This window comes from Neolamprologus brichardi, chromosome 2, assembly GCF_056152115.1.
Source record: "Neolamprologus brichardi isolate AB-2024 chromosome 2, ASM5615211v1, whole genome shotgun sequence".
In the NCBI taxonomy this organism is placed as follows: domain Eukaryota; kingdom Metazoa; phylum Chordata; class Actinopteri; order Cichliformes; family Cichlidae; genus Neolamprologus; species Neolamprologus brichardi.
Window position 1 is genome coordinate 27,816,761 of NC_142105.1, and position 14,328 is coordinate 27,831,088.

General features: G+C 40.7%; 1 protein-coding gene across 1 annotated transcript; it reads right to left on the minus strand.

Annotated features, from left to right (window-relative positions):
• Positions 1-1,712: 1,712 nt before the first annotated feature.
• LOC102776725 (uncharacterized) lies at positions 1,713-14,119 on the minus strand. Its single transcript, XM_006781398.3, has 18 exons — positions 13,987-14,119; positions 12,658-12,863; positions 12,234-12,375; positions 10,237-11,121; positions 9,360-9,836; positions 7,927-9,267; positions 7,714-7,803; positions 7,414-7,569; positions 6,336-6,452; positions 5,980-6,102; positions 5,837-5,893; positions 5,197-5,745; positions 4,582-4,830; positions 3,651-4,344; positions 3,357-3,487; positions 3,227-3,280; positions 2,969-3,123; positions 1,713-2,052 (listed from the first exon to the last, which is right to left on the minus strand). Exons 2-17 carry the CDS (start codon positions 12,828-12,830, stop codon positions 2,995-2,997), a joined length of 5,367 nt encoding a protein of 1,788 aa, XP_006781461.2. The 5' UTR covers positions 12,831-12,863; positions 13,987-14,119; the 3' UTR covers positions 1,713-2,052; positions 2,969-2,994.
• Positions 14,120-14,328: the final 209 nt, after the last annotated feature.

A 14,328-nucleotide genomic window follows, 5' to 3' on the forward strand; every position in this document is an offset into this window, starting at 1 on the left:
TATGCTCTTTGGTTTCTAGGATGAGGATGATATAAAATGCAGTTGGCTTAATCAACAATGAAATCCAGCTGATCATAGTCTGCCCCAAAAAACTCTACTGGGCCTCAAATTATGTGATTTACCTCAAAGTAAGGATAGACCCATTTTCCAAACCCCTGACAACAGGGAAATTAAAAATGAGCGTGTGAAATTAATAAAAAATAGTATGACCTAAAAGGTGAAATAAATATAAAAACACAAGTTTTAAACTTACCCTAGGTAGAAATGTTTATTAAGCCACTGCTCTATTCACTCAGTGCAAACAAAGACACAGTCCCCCCCACCTCCCTTCACCTAGCACTATTTCTGCTGAGCATGAGCGATGACATTCTCAGAGGAGCTTCCAAATCTGCCGACTACAGCAGGTGAACCTTGCTGCCCCTAAATGCTTCTTCGCTTTTTGGTGTTGTGCCTGGATTGTAATGAACAAGGAAAGCGGTGAGATGTGGTAGGCAACTTCAGCCTTTCTCTGTGTGCACATCAGCATCATCCACTCCATTAAACCTCTGCTGAAAACTGTCAGATTTATACACACAATCAGAGTAGGAGCACCTTAGCCAACACAATGATGGTTTCAGTGCCTGCCATCTAGTGTTGACTGCGGGGAAAGATTACTACACACCCGATCAGTGAAGCTTGCTGTTCTGGAATAATCACATAGCTCCAAAATATCTCTTGTAATAATCCAGTAGGTTTTTTAATGGCTTATTTAATTTAACTGCCAGCCATTAAGGGAGCGTTAAAGACTTCAATTTACCACAGAGAAACTGGAAATCGCTTAATTCAGAGATGTGTCATACCTTTCGAATTCTAAAACCAAAACTGCACATGCACAGACAGAGAGACAGTAAAGATAGACTGCATATAAACATTTATTCTCTGCACAGCTGTAAGGAATCAATGGGAAAACAATATTATCAATTACTGATAGAAAAATACCTTTGCTGCACCATGATCACTCTGCACCCGTACATACAGTTAATAGTAAAAAGAACATAGTATGTGTGTTATAATTTAAAAAAAATAAAATAATGCAAGCGTGCAAACATGACATCTATTAGGTATGAAAGTGTCACTCATACAAAAAGACATACAGTGTGTGGTATATTGGCATATTTTTTTTATAATCTCTACAAAAAAATATCAGTGATAATCTCTTCTTTAAAATTTCTTCTTCTAGATTTCAATACTGATTGTGTGCAAATTTTTCAAACTTAAACAACATCTGCCATCTGTGATTAAAGAAGTCCTGTAGACCTATGAGGAGAAGGAAACAGAGAAGTCTTTGGAGTGAAACATCTTTTCAAATATTTGGCTTCGTGTGTAAAAATCAAGTACTGTGAACTTTGTGTACAAGGTTGTGTCAGCACATTTTACAGCGTGTGTTGCTGTCAAAAAGGCTTTTCAAATACTTCATGTCCCTTTAGGCAGCTGCTCAGGTCCACAGTCCACAGAGACGGTAATATGACAAGCAGTGTGACACATTATCTCCCTGTGTTTAACACAGTGTAAAAGTGCAGCAGAAGCAGACATCCCTTTGTCATTTTTATGTCTTGTTTGACCAGTGTTAGTAAATGTTGGTGTCACAGGCAGCATTTTACAGTATGATTCAGCTTGGCTTCATAAACATTTGCACTTAGCAGTTTTTCATGAGAAAACTGGCAATCGCAAGCACAACGTCTCGCTCGTTTAAGAAGTCCAGCAGATGAGACTGTAAAACAGAAAGGTCCTCCAACGAGGATCGACCTGCTTTTACATGCACATTAACAGAGCCGAGGCAAGGATCTTACACAGTATTTTGTATGACATCTTTAGTTCATCATTTCGAGGTTTAGTGGCCGACCACAGGTCACCGCATGATCATAGGCTGGCAATAACCGTGTGAGAGGAGTTTTTTCTGATTGGTTGACCTGAGCCTGACGTGGAGCGGTTATCCAGCAGTGTGACTGTGTCTCAGTCGAGGCGGAGGTGAGGGCGCTCCCTCAGAGGCCTGCAGATATAGATGTTTCTGTGCTGAAGGACGGACACACACACAGGACACGCAGGACAGAAAGAAATTAGATTATCAAAGTACAGCCTTTTTAGTGGTATATTGCGGAAACACGCAGGACACAGGAGAAAATACTTTAATTGAATTTTGTTGTTTTTCAAATGTGAACACATTAAACACACATTAAAACACATTAAAATGAAAATATGTATATACTGCTCAAAAAAAATGAAAGGAACACTTTTTTATTAGAGTGTATCATCAAGTCAAATTAAACTTCTAGTCAGGGGGCTGTTAATCAGTTTCAGCTGGTGCACTAGAGGCACAACAATGAGACAGAGTCCAAAACAGGAATGGTTTTATAGGTTGAGGTCACTGACGTTTTTCCCTCCTCATCTTTTCTGACTGTTTTTGAGCATTGCATTAAGCTGTGGTCAGTGATGGTCTGGGGAGCCATATCCGGGGAGGGACGCACACACATCTAAAGGCTAAGCAACAGCATCCTGACTGTGAGTCCATATCAGGATGAAATCTTTGGACCTATTGTCATATCCTACGCTTGTGCAGTCGGTCCTGGGTTCCCCTGGTGCACAATCATGTCTCATGTGGTGGAAGTATACGAGCAGTTCCTAGAGGATGAAGGAACTGATACCACTGACTTTCCCATGCTCACCTGACCAACATCCAGTAGAACACCGGACGTGGTCCGGATCATTAGGATCTAATGTGTTTTCAAAGTGATTTGCTTTCATTTTTTTTAGCAGTGTACATAATTATGTTACAAATGCAGCTATAGTGCATAAAACAATCATTAATGGCACAAACTCACTGAGAATCTGCAGTATTTCTACAGAGATTCAAAAAAATAATAAAAAAAAACCACTAAACATATTAATATGTAAACCTGGTGAAAACTGCTATAATAATCTTTGGACCAACCTGCTGATCTGAGCGTCTCGGTGGCTTCACTGTGGCTCCGTTCTAACTGAGGTCCGAAACACGGCGTGTACACTATCTGAACTAAGTCCATTAGATCCCAGTGTCTGCACACTGATGTGAACAGGGACACTCAGGTCGATATTTTCAAGAATACACTGCACAGACAGAAACAAGACTTACTTTTTGTGCCCTGCTTTCATTCATACTTTGATTTACTTATTTATCATGACAGGATGGATTTTGTACAGCTGTGGATACCTTGGTGCACGCTGAGCTCATGACAGATTTGTGAAAGTCCCCATCAACATACACCTGAGAGATAACGAGACATAATGAGTACAAGAAAAACACATACAAACGAAGATAATCCTATGTATTGTTTACCTACCCTGTAGCCATACACAAACGTGCCATTACTGCATCCCAGCTCATCGAGCGGTGGTCTCTCCCAGCCAATCATAAGGTTGCTCTGACCCACTGTTTTGATGACCTCAACGGAACGAACCTCGGCTGGAGCTTCTGGAGGGGATTGGACACAGAAATGTCAAGTACAGTTATGCTCTCTGCTGCTTTTATTATTCACTAGTTATTACTAAACCACACCAAAACAAACACAGATAGCAGGACTTAATATATCCAGAATTTACTATTAGTTTACTAAACCAAGTGGTGTGAACAGTACCTGGCTTTGGTCTTTTTCCTAAACGAGCGGTGAATGTTGTGGCAAACTTGTTCGATCTCTCAGGAGAGCAGTGAGACAGCTGACTGGACTGAGAAACTTCAGGGATAGCACCATCCATTTTAGAAGTCATGTTGAAAGTTGTAACTTCAGGGGCAGTTGATATTTGAGGGGCAGTTGCATCTGAGGAAGTGGCTTTTGGATTAGTAACAGCAGAGTCAAAAGTAGCAACCCTCTGTAGAGAAGCTTTTTGTGCGGCATAGGATACATCAGGGATTGCGGTGATTTTCTTTGTAATTTCTGAGGATAATGTTTCATTAGTGCCATTACTTAAAATGGATTTGACATTGTTTGCAGCCGGGGTGAAAAGAGTAAAGTTAGAAGAGCTAGAAAGAGCAGATGTGTCCCCTTTAAGGTGATGGTTAGTAAAGATGCTGGGACTGAAGGTTGCATAAACTGATCTAGATGCAACTGCTTCAAAAAGTGTTAGTGACTTGTTAGGGGCAACTGGTTTAGTTGTTACTACTGGAGTGTGTGGAGCTTGGCTCATAGCTGTGGTGACTGTGAGAGAGTTGATCTGTGCATTATTGAAACTCAAGCTCAGCTTCTTAGTCTGAGAGGCTTTGTTCAGGTCTGCAGGAGCTGACAGTGATGGACTCCTCCTGGGGTCCTGCCCTCTTCCTCTGCTCTGTGGAGCCTTGGGATGGAGACAGATATTAGAATTCATTAGATATATAAGATCTGATTGGATTTGACCTACCTTACTTTATGTGGAAATAACTTCTAAATCAGTGAAACTTCAAAGGACAAATTGTAGATTAGAGTGGCTTTTATTTCATATCAGAAAAAAGCAAAAATCTATATCAACCTTTCTGTATAATTCAGCACTAACCTATATTTTTGTTACTCTATGTTAGAAAACTCCTAAGTGTACCTCAAAGCTGCTCCTCAGGGTCTTCTGTAGCTGTTCGTGGAGGTTAAGGATCTTCTCAGGACTACTCAACCTCCTCTTTGGACTGGCAAAGGAGACAGAGGAGGGAATGGTAGGACTCAACAAGTATCCAGTCACACTGGAGGCACAGAGGGAGGACTTCTCTTTCTTTATCTCCGGATGATGAAACACTAATTTCTCTGGTTGACTGGCTGCTTGTGGCGGTCCACCAGCAGAAGGAGACAGCTGTGGCTGGATCGAGAATAGACTGTCTTAGACTTTCACTGAGTCTAAAATTTCTAATATAAAGTACAGTCTTTGTTTGATAATTTAAGCACTGGCACACTGAGGTCATGTTAGCGTTCCCTAACAAAGAATATTTCAGAGAGTTTTTGCTCTATAAAAATTATCTTTCACTGTAAAAACATAAGACAGACACACTTTTCTGTAAAGGAGTGAAAGACAGTGAGAATAAATGCAGGCCTGGCAGAAAACATACAATAAATAACATAACACAGAAATCTGGAACTGAGGTTATGTTATTTTTTTATAAAAAATATTACAAATTAAGGTTTTAAAATAAGCTTTGATTAATTATATTTATTTGCATTGCCTCACCGGCACTGTATCAGTGATTTCTCGCTCATTTGGTGGAAGAGCAGGTGACGCTGACGCCTGGACGGTGGCTTGCTCTTGCACTGGTGAGGATGGCACAGATGAGTTGGCGTCTTTCTTTAGCGATCCTGTGAGTACAGGTGTGAATTCACTACCGCAGTCTTGATGATTTCCTGAAGATTCAGTGGAAACTATGGAAATTTCTTTCCCTCTGCCCTCTACTCCAGCTTCAGGTGTGACTCCAGTTTGTTGATGCTTTTTTACACAGGTGGATACAACCGGGCAGGTCCGATCAGTTATGAATTTACTGGTGCAGCTTTTATATTTTGAACTAAATTCAGGAGTAAACCCACTAGCGTAATCCCAGGTCTTTGTGTTATTTTCCAATGTGAATGCTGCAGTGTACTCCTGCAGAGCGCCATCGCTGAGCAGATGCTCGACCTGCTGTGTGAGGTAGGGGTTCATACAGCCTTGTCTCTGCAAGATCTTCATCATCTGATCTAATAGGCTGTTCCTCTCCTGACACTTCACCACTAGGCAAGACAGCTTGGCCTGTTATTGGACAAAATACCTGACAGTCAGAACGAACCACTAAAATCTGTTGAGCAGAACCTGAACATAAATCTAGTCTTTATTTCCTCACCTTTAAAGGCGGTATATCCAAGTCTGTCTGGCTTTTCCTTTTCAGCAGCGCATCATACTACAAACAAGTAAAATTATAAACATGGCAATTGTTCATTAAGTATAAAGAGAGAATAGTTTATTACTTAAACTTAGCTGACCCACCTTAGCTCTGATGTCATTGTAACGTACCCTGAGTGAGACAAGAACAGTATTAACGTCATCCCTGCTGCCTTGTCCTCTTTTCAGAGCTATATACTCCGAGTTCAGCTCCTCTAGAGCAACAGTCTGTGGGGTTTTACACACACACATCACATCAACACACACACAGACGACTTATGAGTAAAACTGTCTCCAGCCAAGAATTAGAATGTGTCAGTGTATTACAGTCTAGTACAACATATCAGCATCGTGATAATGATTTAAGTTTAACGCTAATTTGTTCAACACATACGGCCACTTAGAAGTATTTTATGATGTATATAAGAATCTAAATAACAAAGGCATTTTGGCATTCTTACCTTGGCTTTGAGCTGAGCTGTGAGGATGTTATATCGCTCCTCTGTTTGAGTCTTGAGTGACAGCGTGTCAGTCTTCTCCCAGAGCAGGCCTGTCAGTTTGTTCTGCAGCTCCTTCACCTGCAGCAGAGACAGCTGCTCTTTAGGTCTAACGCTTAAACTTTGTGTACAAAATTAGCTGAAAGGCCTCAGAGACAAAAAACACACTGAATGACTAAAATTCTTGATGGATTTTCATGTAGTACAGCCACGTCTAAATTATTCAACACCTGCAGTACCTGACTTCTGCTTTTTAATCATTTCACCAATTGGTGGTGAAACCCAATTAAGCTTCTGGGAACTCTAATACAACTATATTTGATTCAACTGTGAAGCAAATGTAATTGTTGCATGTGCGGGTTTAAGATGAGTAACAAAGAGGAGGGACAGAGTTCGAGGCAAAGACACACACTTGGAAAAAGGTGCAAAAGAAAGAACGGCTTTTCTTTGAAGGGATGTTTGAAAACAGCAGGTGAGAAAAACGACTATTTCTGTGAAGGACTTGAAGGGCTAGAAGGAGGCGAGAATAAAAGTATCATCAAAGACTATAAATGAGTAGACTTGAAAGGCAAAGGTGTAAACTTTGGAAACTTCAGCACACTCCAATCTAAACCAAAAAGAACATAAAAGTCGACTCGAATGTGCAAGACAAAATGTAAATAGGACTTTAAAGCTCTGGTGGTTTTTCTTTATGGTGTGATTAAACTCTATTTCTTAAAAATTAAGTCCAGTGTGTCTGTTTTAAGAAGTATAAAGTAAGCCGCTCCTGTTGTGGAGATGCTTTGTGGCTGCAGGAACTAAACTTCACTGTTACTGGCATTTTGTTTTTCTATTGAAGCGCGTAAAATTAAAGCCCTGTGATCAATGCGTTTTCCAATAATCCAGTCAACCAATCTTGAAATGTCCTTGGAGACTCAACCAGTTTTGTTCGAAAATCAAATCTTCTTACACTAATTATATAAGTTTTGCACTTTTTTAACATGTAGAACATGTTGCAGATTTAGGGTCTGGTATCATTTTGACTGTATCTGTAAATGAATACCTGGGTTGTGAGGTTGTAATTTTCCTTCTTGATTTCTTCCATCTGATTTTCAACATCTGTGAGCTTCACTGCGTTTTCAGCTGCTTGGCTCGCCTTTCTCTCCGCCTCCTCCCTCCTCGTTTCTGAATGACGCAGTTCACCCTGAAGCCTCTTGATCTGAAGATATATACAAAATGAGGAAAGTGTGGTTTTGAAACATATATTATGGCTCTCTAAGAAAATAATATGATGACAAGAAGGATGAAAAAAATCTGCATAATACAATTTTTCTAAACTAATAACAAACTCGCTTTAACCCACCTCTGCACGGCTCTTGTCCATTTCCTCCCGTGACCTCTTTAGCTCTGCTCCCAAAGTTTCAATCTCTCTCATCAGATCATTTTCTTCCTGCTATAAATAAAAAAAATTGATGCCTCAAAAATCACGCTGAAAAACCATGATGCTGAAAGGATATTCTGTAAACTGACACAACAGGTCCTGACATCATGCACAAATGCACTCCATTCTCAATACCTGTATTAAGTTTCCACCATGGTTATTAGTCTGGCATCTTTGTGTAGCATAATCTGCAGTTTCAGCAGGAATCTCACTCTTCTTCGTCAAACCAGCACTGCTTGAGTTCAGCATCTGCTGCTTTTGATTCCTCTCCTCTGTTTGTTTTTGGATGCTGAGACTTTGTAGGTTGTCTCTTTCTTCCCTAAGGTCTTGAATTACCTGCATTATCTGCTCTTCTGCTTGTTTCAAACAACTGACTGAATGTTCAGTTCTTCTTTTTTCTTCCTCCAAGCTGCTTACTGACTTCATCAACCTGTCGTGTTCTTCCTTTAAACTGGGAGATATTTGCTCCTGGTCTCTCTTTTCCTTCAGACACTTAAGAGAATCGGTTAGTTTGTCTCTCTCTTGTTTCAGATACAGCACTGTCTGGCTTAACTGGTTGCTTTCTGTCTGTAAACTCTGCAGTGACTTCATTATTTCATCTCGCTCTTCTTTTCCACTTGAGAGAGATTCTAATATTGCCCCTTTATCTCTTTCAAGTGCAGATAAAGACTTGGTTAGCTGCTCTTTCTCCTCTTTTTGGCCGCTTATGGACCTTTTAAAGTGTTCTCTTTCATCTCTCAGCCCACAGACTGCCCTGCTCAGCTGCTCTTTCTCTTGTTTAAGGTCAGCCAGAGCTTTAGAGATGTGGTCTTTTTCCTCTTTCAGTCCCCATACTGTCCGAGTTAATTGCTGTTTCTCTTCTGTCTGTACTTGGACTGACAGAGCTACTTCTCTTTGCTGTTCTCTGAGTGAATTTATGGATTTAGTCAATTCTTCTTCTTCTGTTTTGAGGTTCTGGACTGAATTGGTCAGCTGGGCTGCTTCATCTTTTTGTGAATCAAGATGAAGATGATTTTTTTGTGAGCTGCTTTTTAGTAAGTCACACAGATTATTATGCTGACTACCAGATACTGATCCTGTTTTCATAGAGTCAGTTTCTTGATTGAACATCAAATGTGAAGCTTCTTCTCCTTGGACTAACTTCTGCTGCAGATCCATGATGGTGTTCAGATCATCCTCAGTCTTCTTGGTGAGTTCTGAGATCAAACACCCCTGTTCCCGGTTCTCCTGCTCCAGCCTGACCTGATCCTCTTCTAGCTGGGAGATACGCTCCATCAGTTGGGTTTGCTGCTTTGTGATGTCATCCTCTTTGCGCTCAATGTGAGCCAAAAGCTCCTGGATCCTCTCTGCCAATGCCCTGTTTTCCTGATTCAGGCTTTGGATAAGATCATCCTGGGCAAGAGCAAGAATGTTGCCATCTTGAGTAGGAGATGACCTGGGTTGATCATTCCCACCATAAGTAGAGGGTGTGTTAATCTGTACAGAGATACAGAGTTTGATCAGTGATATACTGGATGTCTTTGGTGGAAAATAAAAATGATAAGAATACTAAACCACGTGTAAAATACCTTTTCTGCTGAAGACCTCTGCTCAGTCTCTGCCTCTAGTTCCTCTGCTTGCTTCCTGAGTTGTAACTTCAGCTGAGCATTTTCCTCAGCTATCTCCTTTAGCTGACTCTGTGTGTGCTGCAGAGCAACCTTCAGGTTGTCACGTTGCTCCTGAAGAGCTTTAAGATCTCTATCTAACCCCAAGCTCCTGTAAGCTTCCCTCAGGGCATCAGATTCCTCACTGGGGCTCTCTTCTAAGTTTAAGATCCCGTCAGAGCACCAGCTTCCAAGTTTAAACTCATCTATTGATTCTGTAGTCAAGGAAAGTGACTTGAAGTTGGCACTGGATTCAGACCCGTAGTGACACAGGTTTACAGGATGACTTTTAGTTCGCATTTTTGATTTAACTGCTGAGGAATAATGCTCTGTGCTGCTCTGTGTGCTCTCTGCTGTCGCCTGGTGGTGAACAAGTGGAACCTCTGATGAATAAGGCTGCACCTGCACAAAAACCACAATTTTAAGATATTTGACGAGACAAAGTCGATAGAATAACAACAATTCTTATAACAAAGAACTGTAAAGTTCCTATGCTTCCTTCAACTATGGGAAATACTGATAATTTTCACACTGCAAAACATTTTAATTAATTAACAATTAACACTGGTAGCCTGTCTAAGTTCACAAATAGGTGATAATAAGTGAATACATTAAAAACAGCAGTTTGTCTCCAAACCGGCATCAGTAAGTCGTATATGTTTTGATATTTAGCACAGTCAGACTACCTAATTAAGTTATAGTATTATAGTAGTATATTATAGATAAACAGACAGACAGACAGATAGACCGTTAATATAATATTAATAATATTAAATATTAATATTACTTGGATTCTACAAACCTCTCCTGAGCAAGCCACTGATGGCTGTCCCGTGGCAGTGGAATATGAGAAAATGTTGGCAGTCCCAGAATTAACAGCCAGACTGGAGTTGGGTGTGCTGGTCTCAGGACTCAGGCATGCGGACGATTGGCTTGGTATGTGGTTAGCCGAATCCCTGAGGACCTGCTGCAGTCTTAGGTTCTCCTCTCTCAGGTGTTCAAGCTCCTCCAATAGCGAGTTCTCAGATAGTTTCAGCTGATGGATCTCTGACTTCATCTCATCCACGCTGCAGCTGACGAAGTGGTTGCTCTCCTGGGCCTCCTGGAGCTGCTCCATTAGTCTCTTCCTCTCAGTCATCCTTTCCTCCTCTCTCTCCAGGAGTACTCTGAGATCCTCCTGCAGGCTGACAATGAATCCTTGTAACCTTGCCTCATTTGAGGACTGTTTTGTGTCACTGTTTCTTCCTCCTCCTATGCTGTTCTCTGCTTTTCCCTCATCGCCCTTTTGCCTTTCTTCTCTCTCAGTTCCAACATTTGGCTGCCATTTCTTTCGCCTCTCTTCCTTGGTCTCCTCTTCTCCTTCGCCCTCTCCCCTCATGGAAGATAGCCTGTCTTGTTCTTCCAAGCACTGCACAGTACCACCAGTGATTCGGACTGCTCTGATAGTTGACATACCAGTGGCGGCACTCACAGTCATGTCAAGTAGCTGCTTTTCTAAAGTGTAGATGCGATTCTGCAGGCTCTCCTCTCTCTCCCAGGCCAGGCTGAGCTTGTGTTGGAGTTGGGTTTTAAAGTTTTCAAAATACTGGGCCTGTCGACTCATCTCTTCCTCTTTGGCCTTCAGTTGCCTCTGACAGCGCTGCAGTCGCTCCCTCCACACTCGCTCCTCTCGCTCCTTCTCCTGAGTCTGAGAGAGACAGAGAACAGAATCTTGCTTGATAACATCTACATGCCTGAGCTGAACTAGTTTGTGTGCTAGTATTTGTAGTAGTAACAGTCTTAGCTGTATATGATATCTATAAGACATATATCAGCAGCTGTATTTGTTTTACTGTACAGTGGCAAACTAACTACTTTAAATAAGTTTCCATCATTCAAACTTCTTAAAGATACCTAAAAGATAAAGTGATGTAATCTCAACAAAGATGATAAAAAAAACTCTATGCTCACTATCACACTAGCATGTTGTTGTTGTTGTTTTTTTAATTTAACCTTTATTTGACCAGGAAAAATAAGACTAAGAATAAAAATCTTGTTTACAAGAGTGTCCTGGCCACAAAAGAGAGCAGTACAATCATACACTTCATACACCAGACAGGCAATAAAAATAAAGCAACCAAAAATGATAAACTTCAGTGTCAATAAAAATGAATACCTTAGTGATAGTAACCGTCTAATAGGAGCTGCAAATTTGAATGCTCTTTTTCCAAATTCAGTGCAAATGTTTGGTATAGACAAAAGGAATGACTCTTGGGACCTAAGACAATAACCTCTAGACTTTTTTGACTTTTTTGAATCTGTAGGTAAAAAAAACAGTATATAACAGTGGCTGAGTCATGTAGTATGTATCTGTTTTGACCAAATAAATGCATAAGTAAGTAAGTAAAACTTTATTTATATAGCACCTTTCAAGATAAAAATCACAAAGTGCTTCACAGAAGCTAAAACCTAAAAATATTTTTAGGTTTAGCATAAAAATGGCCTGTAAGTGAATTTATGTGACTACTCAAGGCATGTATAAAGTATATAAAGTGTGCTACTTGCAAAATATATTATAGCAGTAAAAGTGTTAAACTATTAACAACCCAGCCTTTAAAACTTTGCATTTAATGGGAGTTCATTGTTTTCATAGGTAAAATCGGATATTATTTTGTCTATCCCCAGTAAACTGCACAAGCCTCTCATTCATATCTGAAGTACATATTACTCCCATCTTCTAAAACTTGCATATTCAAAGCTGTAAATGTATTTTATATTTTCTACATCAGTGACCCACTGAATCTCTCAGACAGCACTCACCATGGTCCTGACCTCTCCCCTGAGCATGTGGAGTCTCTGGTCCAGCCTCTGGGAGTGATGCATGTTGGGGAACTGAGAGGCAGACGCTAGCTGATATAGCTGCAGCAGGAGGCTCCTCTCTGACGTCTCCAACTCTCTGATCCTTATCAAATAGCAAAACAAGATCGCATTACGTCATCTTAACACCGTATAATATCATATAAATGAGCTTTTAAACGTTAAACTGTCTCTGATTAAAAATAAATTCATTCAGTTTTATCTCCTAACATGGCAGTAGATGCAGTGAGTAGTTTTCAGAGGTGCACTCTCAAGCTTGCATGCAGTGCAGTCAGGTGTGTGTGATACGTGATATTATGTTGGCCAAAAGTGAGCGTACGGTAGCAGATGTGTGTGTCACTGGATCCCCTCTCACCCAGTCTCTCACCTGTTCCTCAGGTAGCTCTCAGGCTGGACGGCTGAAACCGCTCTCTGCTCCAGGTCCTCCACTCGATCACGCAGCACACGCAGGTCCACATCAGCTCCTACAGAGTCCTTTACCATGGCAACTGAAGTGCATCCGGTACCTGCTGAGTCTGACGAGGTCATGTGATCCTCCATTGGGTCAGCTTATTCCCACTAAGTTAATTTCACCTGCAGCACAAGAACTGCCGGTGTCAAACTCAATTCTTAAAAAAACTAAAACTCATACACGTTTTCACACATTCATTTGGGCAGCTTGTATGTTTCCAGTTAACAACTCTGTCACATTTGTACAGACTATAACTAAGACAAACACAGACACACACAATAAAGATACATGCACTTAAAATACAGTCATGTATTATTCACACTGTCAACAGCCTGGAAGCAAGTTGTTGGACACACAATAATCTATCAGGTTACGCCTCCTTCTAATCATCCACTCCCATCCTGCACCTCCTACTGTACCACACTGGACAAACATACAAAAGTTTTATGTCATGCAATCACTTCAGTTCAACAGTTTGTGTCTGCACTGATGATTGCTCCTGGATATAGTGTGCGTTGGGTAATATCGTTGATTGAATATTGTTTGAAGATATATATGAAAAAACGTGAACCTAAACATTTCGAGGGACGGTCCACTCCAAAAATTAAACAAGCACCAATTTTTCTCTTTTGCCTGTAGTGTTTTTTATTTATCTATTGTTTTGCTCTGAGTTATCCTGGCCTTGAAGTATCAGCTATGGATATTCGTGGCACCTCTTAAATATGATGGAAACAGAGGTTTCGTGGTAAAAAAGTACATTTGCTAAATATCTCTTTTGCAGAAATCATGATTGCAATGCTAAAAAGACATCCACAAACCAGATTCATATTGAAAGTCCTTAATACCAAAAATGAGGTGCAGAAAGTGGCATGCAACTACCCGTGACACGAGGTTTCTGCTTATAGCACCGTGACAGGATGTAAACATTAACGGTGTCCCACTCAGCTGAACCGTTATGGTAGCTATTTGCATGCCCCTTCCACCTGGCAGTGTATTAGTTTAGCTCAAAAAAGAGTTCCTACTTGAAACTATTCACGAAAAGGTTTTTGAGATTTCTGGCAATCAAGTGTGGCAAATGTGTAACAGTGCAATTACTTAAATCAGTGGTAGTGTTATTAGAAATTCAATCATTTACAGACTTCTTGTGATCTAAAAATAGACAAAGTCACAAAACCTTAATCGAAGCCATCCTTGGTGACAAATTTGCAAAGGAGTATTTCTGAAAGGTGAAGTGAAACAACAAACCTGTTTTTGCGTTTTCACCGTTCGTTCCTTTTCAGTGCGTCAAGAAACCTCCAAATAGTTCAGCTTCTGCTCGGCGAACTTAGACGCACTGCTGTTTCCTTAGAAACGGCACAGACGTTGGACTTTGCCAAAATCCTCCATATCCAGTTGGCGCTCAGCTTGTTCACCCTGTCAGTCAGCCTTGTGCTTTCATTCTTCTTCTCCTCTCTCCATTTGTCCCCTTCCATTGTCCTGCTTGGCATTCCTTCAGCTGAGGCTGTGGCTATTCTTGCTTTTGTAAATCGTCTGATTCAGATTTTTCCCTCGTTAAATCAAAGTGTTTGCTTTACAGAGGAGTTGGGG